Raw genomic sequence first — 17,515 nt, 5'->3', positions numbered from 1 at the left:
AGTCTCTTATCTCCCGGTATGTGAATAGACCCACTAATTTCCCTTGACGACTTCACCTCAGGAGTTCTAAAGGTTCTTGCTCGTTTTTGTTTTTGGCTAATGTATTCAAAGACTCTTTCAAGTGTTTTGTTTCTCTTTTTTGTATGTTACCGAAGATTTTCATTGGAGGTAGAGGTGGTTGAGAGTATACCATGCCATTGATGTCATCATTGCGTTTCCTTTTTGTATGCTGTTGAAGATTGTTATTTGAAAGAGGGGGTCCAAGGGGAGAGGACAGTGATACCGTTGAGTTTTGTAAATTTTAGCCAAGCATCGTGTCTATTAATTTTGTCGTTTATCTAGTCCTTATTAGCAGAGGTTCTGGACTAAAATAGATCTGGTTCACATTGTAATGAATGAAAACCAACATATAACGTTTTAGAGAGAAATAAGCAAGGCGAATACGTAATAAACGATAAGGAAACATAGCTACCTAAATTAAACCTTTTGAACTCTCACCTTTAGACATCTCAAATACATGGTCTCAAATATAGCCTAAACAACTATTAACAACTTACGATTGAAACATTCTGCAACTTAAACAGGAAAACATCACAACTTCGTTCAAATGGACATCTTCATGTTGCAGAGATGGGGCATATACAATATAGCAATGGTAGATACGTTGCTCCGACGGATTGCTCATTTCTCTTGATCAAATCAATGTATCAACATCTTTTGTTAAGAAGAGAATTTGGAATGTCTGTTACTCTGTCTGGATGCATACTCGTTTGATCAATCGATGGACTAGGCAGAAATTACTCAAAAGGATAAGGAGCAAACAAGATAAATTGCATACAGCGCAATGCCACACTACAAATAGTATACTACTACCTTTTTAAAGAATGTTGATCTCACCATTTCTTGGTTTTCCGAAAACACATGGGGTAGGAAGAGGGTACATTATGTTTACCTTTCCTTTGAGGAACGATTCGTAGACTTTTTGGACTCCAAAGAAGGTAAGCAGCCTTTAAGGGGTGACTGTATAAACAAAGAAGGCGTAGATAACTTGTGCTGTCTTGTTGAAATTGAAGAAAAACAACTGAATGAGCTCCTCAGTCTTCTCTTCTCACTAACGTATTCTGGGCTGTTTGGTTCGTCTTCGACAGCAGCAACTTTCAAAGCCTCAGGTAACATGCAGTTGAATGCTGAACCTATGCATGCAGACAAAAAAGAAGCAGCATATCATACACCCGTTCGGAAATAACCTCTCTACTTCATCTGAGGTAGTGGTATGGACTGCGTAAACTTTACCCTCCCCAGACCCCACTTTGTGCGAATACATTGGGTATGTTGTTGTTGTAGTGTTTAACAGCACAGAGAGTTTAAGATAGAAATAAAGACTTCTGTCACATACCAAAAATTAATCTTGTGAGGTATTAAACACGCGATGACACTTATATGGCTATAAGAGCATATCGTTAAGGGTAAAATGGGAAGTAACGGTGAAGAGTTATCGATAGAAATGTGTCATTCTTGTATGCCTAAAGCTTTTAGCTTTGATCATTTGATGCTGAGTGAAACGGTTTGGAAACAGAAGAAAGAGGAAGATAAGCTTTTCTGAAGAAAATGGGACATTCAATCTTTGTTTCTATTTTGAGTTAATGGTCAAAAACACATCTAACTATCACGTTTTCGAGAGTTTCATACCTCGACTATCCATTGTTCTCTTTACCTATCCAAACTATTACTCCCTTTGGCATTAAAACACACCTCGATGCTAAGTTGGCCAAATATTTGTTCCCAATCGACAACAGGCGCATGTAGGCCAACTTAGCATCAAGGTGTGTTTTGATACAAAGGGAGTGATAGTGAATTATGAAACTGGCGAAAAAGTAAGAGTATAGGTAGGTAAATAGAATAACGGACAATTGAGATATGAAACTCGCAAGAGTATAGGTAGGTAAATAGAATAACGGACAATTGAGATATGAAACTTGCGAAAAGGTGACAGTTTTAGGTGTGTTTCTTAACGTGAACTCTTTATCTTTTCAATTAGGAAATCAGAGCATATTTCCTATACATTCAAGAGGTGAATCACATCCACAATGGCTAAATGGCAATAAGAAATTATCATTTATTTAGGAACATCATCTCAAGTAGCATCATCATAAACAGATAATGTGCTTGAGACACTGCAAGTATGCAAGATAACTTTTCCCAAGGTCTGATTAGGTCCAGCAAAATTAGCCATAGAGACTGCAGTTTTGCAAAAGAAAGAGTGGTGGAATGGCAAAGAGATACCTAATTTTGCGAGCCGGTTCACCCATTTTGGAATCCTTTTCCCAGTCAGCTTGTAACATATATCCTTACAGAAATGGTTGCAGTTCTTCACAATCAAGTGATACGAGTCACCGTTGTAGGCAGCAGCTTGATGTTCAATGAACTCTCTAACCTGACTTGGATCCAACTTGGTAGTCCCAATAAATATTGATTTCCTAAACTTAAATCCTGGACATTGTCGCGGTTCAACTTCAAAGACACCACTGGTCGGGTAATCATGAGCTCCAAATGCGTATTCTACACCATGAACTGTGAAGTATAGAGGTTACATTACTTGAAGATCCAAAATACGAGAGGCAGTAGCACAAAATCATTTTCATCTCAAGCCTCACATGCTAGTGGAATGTTAGGAGAACCTTGAGGTTTTGTTGAAATCGACTCAAAAGAACTTGCAGAAACTGCAGCTGTTTTATCAGAATGCAGGTACCAACAAACACCCTAGATGAAAAGAGGTGATTAAATCTATTGACTGGGAAATACTATAGCACCAAAACCGTAAAATTCTCTTCTTCAGAAAGCATCCAAAGACGAACTGAGAGGTGCCAAATGCTATAACACGTCAAAAGTAAAAATTGACGAACAACTGTGATGCAAAACAAATAGTTACTAGACATGAAAGTATTACAAATACGCTCCAATGCATGCTCATATGCATACCAATGACATAGAGATCCAAATTGATAAGCGGTTTTGCAGTTTTCTGAGACCACCAATACAAAATGAAGACACTACAGCTAAATGAAATATACGAAAGACAAACATATGATAATGTGGTACATATCAAGTTATAGATGAAAAATCGATGTTTACAATAGGAGAAAATCTATATAGAACCTTATATTTACAAGACAAAAGGATAATTTGCTTAGGTGCATTCTGACATAAGTGACAGTAAAAAGAAGCAAAGAAGAAAAAGCTAAATAGTGCCTCTTACCTTCCACACCAGAATGAAAGATGCCAAAGCCAGCCCAGTAGACATAGTTATTCATCGGTGTCAAGTCATATACATTGAGACAAACTGGTGTCTCACCAGGACCAAAACGATCCGACTTTGTTTTAGGGAGCAAACAGAAATTTGCTGATGATTTGGTCTTCAGACTGAGGCGCATCACTGATTTCCATCCTTTCTTTGATTTTACTGACATTTTCCTTACACTATGCAAAACAAGATTCACTCAGAGCCCACTGGCTTCATGTTCATCTGCATGAAAAGAAAATCATAAGTGAAACTTGCACTAGGTGAAGTTCAATCAAACCAATGAAAGAACGATAGGTCGAGCTGAAGACACATCGATCAATATCTTAGTTGTTTGATTTCTCACATTGCAATGATGAGGATTGAAGTGAAACTTGCACCAGGTCAGTTCAATCACACACAATGTTTCTATGTATAAACCAATGATATTAGTTAAATATGAGCACTGCAGAGCAAAGGAGTAAATCGATGATATTAATTGTTTTCATGTGTGCCACTACTATCAGTACAAAAACATGACCAACCCATTTGGAGAAAACATTAGCCTTTTGCTTTCAAGCAATTTCCTTATCTTATTTAAACTACTTTCCTAAATAAAATCACTGCGTTTTTATATATAAACATAGAGGGAAGCAGGTAAAGTTACATAATTGACCAAGAAATTTAACATGTTACACACTGTTTCTTAACCTGGAGGCTGTATTCTGAGAGATATACTGGCATTATACACGAAGTCAGAGGGAAAAATCAACGTGCTGGTAACGAAACTACAATATGCTTGCTCTATCTAACTTCATGTCTGTCCATCCAAAACTAAATTTTATTATCATTGCATGAAATGCATTGCATAATAACCAAGCCCTTCATAACAATTGTTCTCCAATCTCCATCTAACATCATATTTGCCCTCGAGGTATTACATTACAACCATTGGCCATGCACTTTTAATTTCTTAAACCAGAGATATTAAACAATTGCGAGCTCTTTTTGTGTATTGCATTAGTGAAAATATTTAACTAACAGCCTGCTTTTACTACTCATGTTAGCTGGTCTATGATAGAGCTTGATCCATTGAGGATAATATATAAATATAGCTATTGCCAGCTTGCTACCTTCCATTTTAAACACCTGCAACAAGGCCCTACTATGACTTCTAAACTGAACCTTGAGTTGTTCAATTAACAAATGAGTATTTAAACACAGGTAAGTGAACTTTGAACAGTTGTGAGGAACTTTCCATAAAAGAATATTGAGAAGGAATCTTCAGTTGGGAGAAAGAAGAGAGAAAAAAAATATATATCCATCTCTTTCATTATCGAGAAAGTCAACTTTGTGGCATTAGTAGGACACAACTAACTTTAATATGTAACCCTCATTAGTCTGCATCCAATATTGCAGCTCTTTCTTACATCTACTTTCATTTCAAAGAAAATTGAAAATTCAACTTTAATTAGCTCATTTAGTGGATCCCGGCCATTGTAGCACGTGTGTCGCCCAGGGCATAAGGGGCATGATGACGTCATCCTCACCTATTCACTAATACACTGCGGGGACGTTTGGTCATTGATTGGGAAGGGAGTTATTCATGTATTAAGACTAGCATAGTTGATATCATGTTTGGTAGATTTTTAGTTGCTTCGTATAAAACTCAGCACACCAAATATGGTGTTTGGTTATCATTTTACAATCCCACATAAATAAAACAAGAGTAAGTTATGAGTCAATTTATGTATTATTTAATGCTGGATAGATGATGGAATAACTAATACATGGATTAGCGATACATGAATAACTAAACAACAACAACAACATATCCAGTGTGTTCCCACAATGTGGGGTGTGGGACGTAAAGTGTACGCAGTCCATACCACTACCTCAGATGAAGTAGAGAGACTGTTTCCGATAGATACATAAAAAAATAAATGTTGCAAAATTAAACCTTACATAACTAATCCCTACGTAACTCTAACCAAAACCCGCTACAGATATAGACAATCTAATTGTCTGGTAGTACAACCTTAAATTAGACAGACTATTCATTAACCATTAACCATAAACAGCCTCCTCAAACAAAACAAAAAAGGAAGACATTAATTATTACCTTTAACTATATAGTCAATTTCTACCTAAGTTGAAAAGCAGCAAATGGAGTTCACACTACTTCATCTTTGATGACTTGTCTACTGGTTTCAACTGTATGCTTTAAGAAGTTACCAATTCTCATTCTGATGACTTTTCTAGTCCAAAACCAAGTCAAAATCTATATGCTCGGACTTTTCAAAAATACTGACGGGTGCGTGTCGGATACTCCAATAGTAATGCTTTTCTTGATGATCCAACAAAGGTGCGGTAACATTTTTGAAAAGTCCGACAAACATAAGTCAAAATAGGAAAAGGAAAAAATGACTGTTCTAAAAGGAACACAGAAAGTAGTTTGACCAAAATGTTCTTTTACATAATTATTGAAGATATTGATATGATTAAACACTTCCACCTTTGGAAATGCACAGAAAAGAAGGGATTGACAGTTCAAAAGCCAAATGAAAATCTATGAAGTAAGCAACAACAACAACAACAACAAACCTAGTGTATTCCCACATAGTCGAGTCTGGGGAAGGTAAAATGTACGCAGTCCATACCACTACCTCCGGAGAAGTAGAGAGGCTGTTTCCAATAGGCCCCCGGCTCAAGATCAATCTATGAAGTAAGCAGATCCCACAAAATTCTAAGCATCCCAAAATAATATAAATTAAACTTCTGCTATTTTTGGACAAGTAATCACCACATAGCAAAGAAACAAACAGTTCACTATTCCTTCAAATAAAAAAAAGAGCTATTTCTGTGACTCTTATCATTGGATTCAGACATTAACAGTAAACTTCATTTACCAAAAAAATTACAGTAAAGCTTTATTCCTCCAAATATTTACCAGAAATGCTGTTTTCCAAAGAATAGGCCAACAAAATTCTGGTAATAAACACCAAAATTATGAGAGAATCACAGCTTTAACTAGTAAAAAGACTAGTATTATATCAGATCTTACAGCAAGATTGAAACTTTTGTAGTGAACAAAAAGATTCAACCAATTCTTGAACAAGAAGAGCAGGCTCACACAATATCAGTAGCCAATAGGAAAAAAAATAAAAACTAAAATGTAGACAGAACTCAACCACAAAAATTTGAGAAAAAATCTAAACTTTGCAGTAAAATAAAATTCAAAAGCCACAACATTTGAATAAACATCAAGAAACTCATATGGGAATCCAAGATTTAACCTCTATAGGTCCAATCTTTCAGAATTATGTGTTCATATCTACTATTTATTACTCCTTTTGTCCAATTTATGTGACACAGTTCGAGTTTTATTAGTCAAACAGTTTAACTTTAATCGCGAATTCAGGCACAAATAAAATTTACATATGTGAATACTACATAAAAAAAAAAAAATACAACTCACAATAATTCATAACTCAACATACTTAAAAGATATATGAAAAGATTAGATCAAACGAAAAAACTATTTAAATTTCAGTTTTAAGGAACATGTCGAAAGTACTGAGTTCAGATAAATCCAATAAAAAAAGATTGGATAAAAGACTTACAATTTGCCACTGGACATATCAAAGACTCCACCTTTGAGCTTTTCTTGAACATATACACACACACAATACACTATAATGCAATTAGTGAAAAGAAAAAAGAACAGAACAACCTTAAAAATGAGGCTAGTTATTAGTAATTGACATACATTCATATCATGTCATGTTTTTTTTTTTTTTTCTCAGAATGCCCCACAAATAATTTACAATGAAAAAAGCTCAGATATCATTGGAATAAATATTGTTTGAATACAATTAAAGTAAATTTTGCTTTGTTTAGTGTGTGAGTAAAAAGAACTGAAAAAGATATGAAGAGGAGGAATATGAAGGGACCCCAAGGTGAGTAGAAACTGACAAAACCAGAGAAAACAGAGACACACACTGTCTATCTCTCTCTTATTTATTTTCCTAAAATTTATCTCTTTTTTTTTTTTTCATTCAGTGTTCGGAACCCGCATTGGAGCTCGACTAATCCGGATTTGCGTCGGGTAGGGTCCCGTAACACTCCCTACCAAGGATTTTCCATACTAGGGCTCGAAGCCGAGATTTCTGATTAAGAGTGGAGCAGTGCACCAGATCCTGGTCATTTTTAATCTCTTAATAAACACATATAGTAACATTGTTTTGTTGTTATTATTGTTTTTTTCTAGAAAAATTTACACAATTGTTTTATTTTCTTCACTGTTTCTTTTTGTACTTAGATTTGCTTCATTTAAGTCACAATTTTTTAAAAACACCTCTTTCTAATTCTTTGAGATAGGGATAATGTTTTTTTTTGGTAGGATGATCACCAGGTATATTGTTATTGTTGTCGTCTTTGTAATGTTTATAATTAAGCAATAGTAAACTTCAAGTACTTAAATAATTCACTTTTATTCCCTTGCCCTGAATATTAACAAATTTGTTGAATTAATAATTATTTCACCATTTAATTATCTAAATGTATTTCAATAAACATTTGATGATAGTTCAGATTGCATTTAAGGGTGTAGGCTTGCTTCACATTGGTTGGGTCGATGAGATATGTCTTCGCTGATTATTCAACATCACAAAATGCTTTTGATCGCATTATAAAAAATAAAATATGTCTATATATTTGTTACTTGATTTAAAAATCAACCCGATTTTCATAATTAATAACAATATATTTTTTTTATAAAAAGATTAAAGACACATACATCAATTAATGAAAGGTTAAATGTGTTTGAAATATATATTAAAATGATCAAAATTAAAGGATAAAAATGCCTATCATCCTTTTCTATCGTGGTCTTTAAAAGTACAAACGGTTTCGAGAATAAAGTGTTTATTTCTATATTTATTCTTTTACTGTGTGTTTTACAGCTCTTGGAATAAAGTTAAAATCACATTGGAAAAAGTTGCAATAGAGTAAATCACAAGCTACAATTTTGAAAAAAAAAAAAAGAAAAGATTTTCTGTATTTTGATATACATTTTTATAGGGTAATTTTGCTTTTGAATTATAAGAAACGGTTTAATTTTATTTGAAGTAGCTAAAAAAATCGAAGATAAAGAAAGTGGTAACGTTCTTACTTGCTTGATCGTTAATAGAATTGTGGCTAAGTGCCTTTGAATTGACGGAGTCAGTGAGTTTAGTATGACTAGTCATCGTATTTTATTATGTACATAAGATTTAATATATTTTTTTTAACATAAGATTTAAATATTTATACATAATTTGTGGGTAAAGAAACAGTTCATTTATTACAAGTAAAAAATTTTGGTCATAGCTAGCTACATTGCCTAAGATATTAATTAATAATAGATGAATACGTGGTATGTTGTATGTGTATCCCTTGAAGAAGGCAGCTTGGGCATAGAGGGCAGGGCCATTTGTCTTAAATCACTGTTGGCCATTTGGACTCTTCTACCAACCTATCCCTACTTAAATAATTTTGTTTGTTTGCTAGTCATTCGATGCGTTATCTGAGTCGAAGGTCTTTTGAAAATTGTCTCTTTACTTTTCTATGTAGGAGTCGGAGGCACATTCATTTTACTCTCTTTAGATTTCACCTTGTAGTCGTTCGCTAGTCGCTAGTCACTCAATGCTTTGATTAATTTGAATTCATGCCGTTTCAAAAAGAGTCTCTTTACTTTTGTATGTAGGGGTTGGAGGCGCATTCACTTTACTCTCTTCAGACACCACAGTCTAAGGCTAGTCACACATGGCAAGTTGTTGTTCGCTAGTTGTTCAATCAATGCTCGATACTTTGATTAATTTGAATTCGTGCCTTTTAAGACCTTTTAGAAGGAAAACACTTAGACTAATTCGAAAATAATCTCTTTACTTTTGTATGTAGGGGTTGGAGGCGCATTCATTTTACTCTGTTCAGACTGCACCGTGACTGACTACACATGATATGTTGTTGTTCGCTAGTCGCTCAGTACTTTGATTAACTTGAATTCGTATCGTTAAGACCCTTTAAAAGAAAAGCAATTTCTATCATAATTTTTTTATTAACGGTGAACCTTTCTTGTCCATCTCACCTCAACCCTCAATTGTACTAAGCTAAGAAACATTATTCACTTAAAGAGGAGCTCTATTATGAAAATAATAATAATAATAAAAAATCCAATCCGGTGCACTAAAACTTCAGCTATGCGCAGAATTCGAGAAAGGGCCTCACCACAAGGATGTATTGTACGCAGCTCTATTATGCAAGTTTTAGAATAATTAGTGCTTTTCTAAACTGTGAGTTCACAAATTTTAGACAGCAAATGGTAAAGACAGTGACAAGGTTACTCACTCAAATCACATTCAGGTCTATTTTAGAAACTATGAAGTTGATTTTTGTAACTCTATGACTTAGAATATGATACCCTATCACATTAGTGGGGGGCAACTATGAAGTTGAATTTTAAGGATTTGAATTTTCCACCAATAGTTAAAAATTATATTATTAATACATGATTAAAATGATTTTTATGTATATATTGTAGATGTTCAACCTCCTGAGTTTTTCTATAGATTTTGAACCCCCGAAATTCTGGCTCCGCCTCTTTTAAGATTCTCCTTTTACCTTTAATGAAATGATTTACAACCAAAAAATTATGTAAGAATTATTTTAGACCACAAATTATAAAAGACTTACCTTTTTCGTAGAACCATGACAAGTCAAATGGTATCACATAAAATGCGACATTTTTTTGGAGTAGGATTTGGGGGTGGGGGACCAGTGTTGTAGCCAATTCTAAAAGGACATGATCTTTACAAGGAAACTTAAATATTTCTGTGCCATTAAGGAATAGTTTATTGCAAGTACCAGTACTTGCTCTACTACAATAATGCAAGTCAATTTCATCAATGCACATTTCACAAGATTGCCAGCTTTTTCATGAACAAGTACAGCTACTTGTGCCTCATGTTTTTAGAACCAGCACTAAAATCTGGTATATCAAGTAGACAAACACCAACTTTTTACTGATCCGGCTGTGAACGGTTATTTGTAATTATCTTTCAGCTGACCTTTCCCATTGAAATCTTTCTAATTAAATCGGAAGGAGTGCTTTGGGAAAAGAGCAACTCGAGAGTATTTTACTCCCGTCCTAGTACTAAAAGACGTGTCTTCAGGAGTGGATTTCGGAATTACATCTACCCTCTCCCTTTTCGGGGAATGGCTGCAATCACAAGCAAGTGATTTTTAAGTGGGCGCCCCGAAAGCACGTGTTGGATAACTACAATAATAACAACAACATACCCAATGTATTTCCACATAGTATGGTCTGGGGAGGTTAATGTGTACGCTGTTCATACCACTGCCTCAGATGAAGTGGAGAGGTTGTTTCCGATAGACCCTCGGCTCAAGACAGATAACAATATAACAAACAAAAAACATAAAAGCACACAACAAAGTGGAAACATGTAGGATAACTCTTAGTAAAAAAAAAACTAAGCTAGAAATCTATAGACAAAGTTCATGCCACGACGATCTATATGGAAGAGCAGTTTTGTAATTTGTATAATAAGGCTAGCTTTCTGATGCCTACTACCAGATTCTGCAACAACTACAACTAACTCATAACTCTACTGTAGAGAAAAGAACATATGAACTTTGATTAAAGTCTTGTCTTCTATTTTTTCTTTTTGAAGTATAGAGAAGCAAGATTTTGGTATGTTGTATGGAGTGGATATGTATGACATATTTGCCTGGTATGTACACAGATGAATAGAGTTTTTACGTGACCGCGCCTCCTCGGATACCACATTGCATATGTGAGTGTTATATAGGACCAAGTGAGCTGAAATGATCCCAAGCTTCCTGCATCAAACATACTTGGCACTTTTATGATTCAGAAATATATGCAATAGTAGTAGTAGCAGAATTAAGAACTGAACAAACATTGACTTATATGTTTTAAACTAGCATGTTCTGCAAATTTCATTCGCATCATGGTTTTGTATAGGGTTCATATGCTTGCTATGCAGAGATTGAAGGGAATGCTGCAGTTACGTTCACATGATAATAACGTTGTAAGACTTGGCTTCTCAAACCAGTAACCACTGGATCTTAGATTTTACCACCATAAATTGAATTTAAGCCTCGCCGATAACCTCTCTTCATGGGTTAAATTGAAGCACTATGACGTACATTTGTCGACCCCGACTTGTTTGGGATTGAGCATTAGAGTGATCGAACCATGAAGAATGAAGATTGTATATGGGCTTAGAGAGTTAATATGCACTTTAGTTAAAGATTTTATTTTTTATATTTAGTGAAGATGGGAAAAGGCGATGAGAGTTATCAGTTAGCAAAGTCTAAGACATGCACCCGAGATGCTGGGAGTTATGGCTCTCGAAAGACTTGCATATACTACTCGACAAATTATAAGGTACCTGCAGAATGTCGAAAACTTTTTCTGCAATGTATTTCTGGTGAGCAGCAGCACCCTTTTGTTGGAGCTTATCGGGATGTATATAGAGTAATGCTCTCTGATATGCTCTCTTCACTTGATTTCCTTCGATTAGATCCATTAATGCCACAGGCTTCCATCCGCTCTGTGGCCATAAAACCTGTTTAAAAATAATTGTGCTTTAAGAATTAGCCATCTTGGCGTTAAACAACATCTTGTTCCTTTCCTTATATATAACAATAGAAACAAACTTTATAAGACTTCAAATTTATCATCATCAGCTAAATCTTCAATAGAAGCTGCTGGAATTGAGTCAAAGTGGAAACGCTCTTACTAATTGTAACGTTGAGAGCAATGAGCGGATATTTCCTTTTCTCCCTTGTGACCATTGCCTAATTTTAGCATCTGAAGCCTATAGTTCAATAGCAAACAATTACAACCATGCTACGGATGCTTGAATTCAACAGAGGTACTGATAAAACGAAATAAACTACTTTGTGGTCCTCAGAATTTCCATTAGTCTGTGAAGCTGTGCCTTGATCTTCAAATAATTCTTCCACCTACGAAAAGGTAAACTATCTTGTCAGTAACACAATTTTACAACTGAGTCATTCCACAAGTATGCTATCCTGTTTGATCATCGCAAACTTTCATTGCGACGATCTGAAGTTATATGACCCCACCTACTAAGGCATAGGCACCAAACTGGAAACAAGTTTCAGACTCAAAAATAGGATTCTTCTGTTTTCTTTATTATCGTTCTCCCTCTTCTAATCCTTGCATTATTATTGCTTTTTGGTTATGGTATAAGTTTCAATGCCGGATACATAAATGCTCACAACATTCAATTAAAGAAACTTAGAGAAGATTTCATACCTCAAAATTTCCACCAAAGAGATCATCCATGCTTCCAACAGAGGTTCTTCGATCATCTTTTATTGACTCTGCAATAAACACAGAAGTGTGGAATTGCTTTAAGGCATAGAAATGCAAGCAGTGATGCTGCCAGTACCAACGGTTCCGTAACATGTGAAGGGATACTGTGGAGATGAACTATTGAAATCGAAAGAAAAAGACTAATTTAACTAAATTGAGAACAATAACGAAGAGGTAGCTATTTACAGTTAACCTGAAACGAATTCCCAGCTATTCCCTAGGTAATATATTTTTTCATATGATAATAGGATTGTACTTCTCTTGTCTCAACCGAGATAGAAGCAGGTATAAGTTAGTAAAGGAACTGAAACTAGGTTCATCATTCACTGAGTTATGATTCTCGTTTCACACAATTAATATAACTAACCATTAGTTGATGGAGCAGACTTTTGATCTGAATAACCCGATGGAGCAGCCTTTTGATCTGAATTGTCTTTAGTCTGAGGAGTTGGTGTTTTTGTTTGGGAATATTTAGTTGTTTTCTCCTGCTTCTTAAGATTCTCGTCTACCTGCAAAAAAGCGACAGATAGAATCAGAAACTTTACAGATCACTATGGTGTACCTGTTGTCCCCGTGCCTCCATGACTTGGGACTTCAAATGGAAGTCTAATCCAGAAAGGAAGATCTTAGAAATCACAGCTGTACTAAGGATAAGTTTGGTACATTAGGGGTTGCATCTTGCGTCTTGTTAATTGTGGGCGACTGAACTTTCTCATTTGCTTTTGGCATGCTATAACTCTTTTCACTGTCAACTCCACTATTGCTGGTAGCTTTCCATTTAAAGTTTTTATTTCGACTTTCGCCTTCTTGGGCCGTTGAATGAGCCCCATGGTTGAACATCTTTACAAAGTCTTGAACCTTTCCTTTAATTCCAGCTTTAGTTGAATTCTCGGCTGAACTTAACGGAGAACTTTGTGGACTACCTCCGTTTACTCCTGTGTCTACTACAGTTTTGTTGTCAAGACCTCTCTTCCCTTTTCTCTTAGCTTGTGAATCTCTTTTTTGAATGTCCTCACTGACTTCAACATCAGTTTTCTTCAACTTTTTATCAACCTTAGCATCAATTTTCTTCACGTTTTCCTTGACTTTAGCATTTGATTTTGCTGATTCGGTAGCTTTGCCAGTGTTACTCTTCCTTTCTGTTTCTTGTGCCATCTTAACGTCGCCTGCAAAGCAAAATAGACATTTTTTTTGTGTAAGACAAACTACAAGTGTCTGCAGCTTTCAGGTTTGAGATTAGAAAGTACCTTTTTCCTCGACCTCCTTCACTAAAAATGAACCAAGAGGCTTCAATTCATCTTTTTTAGTTTCTTCTGAATTGCGTGGAGTTTCTATCTGGATTCCGTCACCTAAGCCTGTCTTCTGTCTGAATAGAGGTTCCTCTACCTCTCGTTCAGTTCTTAAGATAGTGACATCAACTCCAGCAATATCTTTAAAACTTTGAACGGATTTAGACTTTGGAATGCCGAGAGTTTCCCCATCAATACCATTTTCCTTGTCACTGCTCTTCGGGTTCTTACTTCTTGTACTGAAGGAGTGAAAATTCACATCCCTGGAGAAGTTGGTGTTTCCTCCTAATGTTGGGATGGTATCCGTGCTCTCGTTCTCCATCCTTCCTTTGGAGCTAGAACATCTTTCAAATTTAATATTCTCTTTAGACTTGAAATTCTTCCCTCCCTTGAGTGACACAAGCATGGGGACTCCTTTGCCTGCCCACTTGTATATGGAGAAATGAAATTGATATTCACTACTCGAATCTTCCATGCTTTCTCCGCTCTTCTTCAGGTTTCCTCCTATGTCTCGTTCATCAGATTCAGACGCGTATCTTGAATCATCGCCCATAACAGTACCTTCACGTGACAATGGACTTTGTCGATAAAATGTGGGAGCATCATTCTTCTTGTTTGGACTACGACTTCCAGAAGCAAACGTGGGGAGATCTGTTGCTTTCGTCAACTTGCCAGGAAGGCTGGACAGGAAACAAACTCTTACAACCAATCTATGAAGCAACAATATGACGATTGCACTACTGCTCCTTAAAAAATCCAACTACTACTACTACTATTACTAGGTAGAACTAGAATTGATCGGTTTCTATATCAGCTAGAGACAGTAGATCAGTTGATACTTTCGCATAAAGTTCATCTAAACTGAAATTATTTACTTACTGTAAGAGATGTAGTTCGGAACAATTCCAATAGACATACAATCAACATATATACCAACAACAACACATCGAGTGTAGTCCCACAAGTGGGTTTTGGGGATGAAAGAGTGTAAGCAGACCTTACCCCTACCTCATGGAGGTAGAGACGCTCTTTCCAAATGACTCCAGGCTCAAGAGCAGCAAATCAAAGCAGTTATGAAGAAGGAAATACGACAGTAAAGAAGACTCATGAGAGCATATAGAGAAAAAGAACAGTAGCAACCGCAAAATAATGTGAAATAGAACAATCGGCATATACCATTGTTCAATATTAGCATGGTGCCAAAAATGGACAGCTAAAGAAGTCTATATCATCTTTATTGATTCAACATCAAGTACATGTTAACATTCTTTCCTTTTTTAAACAGTGTAAGGGTCAACTACTTTACTATCAAAGTTCAGCCTTTTTTCCTTCTTTGTTGAGACTGGATATGGGGATATCAAAATTACTACTAACTACGGGGAAAAAAAAATAGATTTATATGCACAGACATGTATAGATTTTTCACACTAGTTAGGTTAAGTTGACCTACAACAACCGGTAACTTTTCACATCAAGCATGATATAAGCTAAAAAATACTGTAATAACACATAAAGAAAATGAACTTTGCGCCTAAGTCAAACTCCAAAAGCTACCTCATGATATGAGAATCGCCCCAAATCACATAAAGAGACCAATTCTTCCTCATTTCACCGATTTGAGACTCAACAAACAACCCACTCCCCCCTAATTGCTCGCCCACCCGCCTGCCAAAGATTGAACATCTAGAGTGTGGACAATAGGGGGTGCACTAAACTCCCGCTATGTGTGGGGTCCAGGGAATGACCCGACTCTAATATCGTGATTGAAAAAATGAACTTTGAGCCGAATTGAAATCCAAAAGCTAGCTAATGAGACGAGTATTGCCAAAATCATATAAAGACACCATCGTTTTCGTCATCCCACCATTTTGTGACTCAAAATAACAACGCTAATCGGCTAAAAAGTTCTGTACAGTGTATACTGACCGTATATATAACTCAAATACTTCTATATAAAAAGAAACAGGTACACAAACTACCTGAATTGAGCTGGAAGTGAAGTACCAAAAGCTTCAATCTTCGGTGAACTAGAAGGAACAGGGCTTAAAACTCTAGAACCAGGATTCGATCCATTCGATTCATCAACTCTAAAGATATCATCATAGAAACCATCACCTTGATTCCTCCTCCTGTTAACATTTTGCCCTCCAAAAACTGGCTTTTCATTGAATCCATTCCACGAACTACGCGGTAAAACTGCTGAATCTTCTTCAGACTCCATTAAATCATTGAAACTATGCCTAGTTCTTGCTTCTTGTACTGAAAATCTCCTCGGTGGACCTCCAAAAACATCGTTAAAATCCATTTCCATGTCGTTTGATGAACTCTCAAATGATCCTTGTGAACCATAATCTACTAAAACATGTTCCTTCTGTGACATTCTCTCCATACAAGAAACCAATCCTACGTAAAATTCGAATACAAAAATTGGCGGGAAGCTGTTGGAACTCCGATTTTCGAGGTAAGTTCATGAACATATGGTGGAAGACATCATGTTTGAATTGTACTATGGTTTTGGATTTTATGATTTTCGCGAAAATGATATGTGTTTTTTTTTTTTTTGTTAAATGTAATACTATGAAAATTTTGTGGATGGAGTTTCTTTTCTTTTTTTATTTTTAAAATGAAGAGAAAACAGAAGACAAGTAAGTGGGGTTATGTGAACAGACAACATAACCAATACTAGAAGTTTAGAGGGAAATTGAAGCCACACAGAATATGTTGGTAAGATAATGTTTTGTGGCTATGAATAGTGGATAAGAGAAGACAAGTTTGCAAAAATAAGACAAAAGGATGTTGGTCTTACTGGTTTTTTTTTTTTTTTTTTTGCTAAATTCTCTTTTTAAGCACTAATGTTTGGTGAGAGTTTTGGTTTTTCTGTATTTGTGTGTGTTATTGAAGTGATGGAGTTTTAGGACCACTTATTGAACATGTGATGGAAGATTAAGTGCTTTTGTTCCATTTAAAGGTTGTCTTAAAGCAATCATAATACTTATGTCAGGAATTAAAATAAAAAAAAATGTTTGTTAACACTTATTTAAACCAAATAAGAAGTGGGATTCCCAATTTAATTTCCAAGCAAATATTATTTATGGTGACAGCAATCGGATCAATTTGTGCGCACTGGACTATTCTACTATTCTACTAAGTACCTGCTGTCGCAAAGACTTTTTTTATTGGCAGTAGCGTCCGAACTAGCTTATGTACAGCTCAACTATCCCACAAATACAAAAACAAAATAATTGTTCACCAAGGCTTATAGACAAAATCATCTACTCCCCTCTATTTCAATGTCTTCCTTTTAATTTTTTCAAAAAAAAAAATTAATAATAATCAGCTACTCTTAAATTCTAACATTCGACCTGACATGCTTTAAGTCTGACATTTTGACACTACACATCTTTTAGGTAGAAAAGTAGGGATAAATGCTATCTATGTTTATAAAGTAAACAATAATGTATGACAACATAAGTTCAGACAGTAAAACCCTACCACTACGAGCATCTGACACAACAGGAATGA

At 35.5% G+C, this 17,515-nt stretch overlaps 2 protein-coding genes across 2 annotated transcripts; both read right to left on the bottom strand.

Annotated features, from left to right (window-relative positions):
• Positions 1-448: 448 nt before the first annotated feature.
• Positions 449-7,398, bottom strand: LOC107867040 (deSI-like protein At4g17486). The gene is made up of 4 exons (XM_016713131.2): positions 6,901-7,398; positions 3,257-3,523; positions 2,284-2,571; positions 449-1,193 (listed from the first exon to the last, which is right to left on the bottom strand). Exons 2-4 carry the CDS (start codon positions 3,465-3,467, stop codon positions 949-951), a joined length of 744 nt encoding a protein of 247 aa, XP_016568617.1. The 5' UTR covers positions 3,468-3,523; positions 6,901-7,398; the 3' UTR covers positions 449-948.
• A 3,372-nt stretch (positions 7,399-10,770) lies between these two features.
• On the bottom strand, positions 10,771-17,054 carry LOC107867035 (J domain-containing protein required for chloroplast accumulation response 1). Its single transcript, XM_047411227.1, has 9 exons — positions 15,973-17,054; positions 13,952-14,673; positions 13,368-13,870; positions 13,072-13,213; positions 12,645-12,712; positions 12,263-12,328; positions 12,103-12,180; positions 11,752-11,928; positions 10,771-11,176 (listed from the first exon to the last, which is right to left on the bottom strand). The coding sequence occupies exons 1-9, from the start codon at positions 16,380-16,382 to the stop codon at positions 11,138-11,140; spliced, it is 2,205 nt and encodes a 734-aa protein (XP_047267183.1). The 5' UTR covers positions 16,383-17,054; the 3' UTR covers positions 10,771-11,137.
• Positions 17,055-17,515: the final 461 nt, after the last annotated feature.

Source organism: Capsicum annuum, chromosome 4 (assembly GCF_002878395.1).
Source record: "Capsicum annuum cultivar UCD-10X-F1 chromosome 4, UCD10Xv1.1, whole genome shotgun sequence".
NCBI lineage: Eukaryota > Viridiplantae > Streptophyta > Magnoliopsida > Solanales > Solanaceae > Capsicum > Capsicum annuum.
This window is presented reverse-complemented; position numbering and strand designations above follow the sequence as displayed.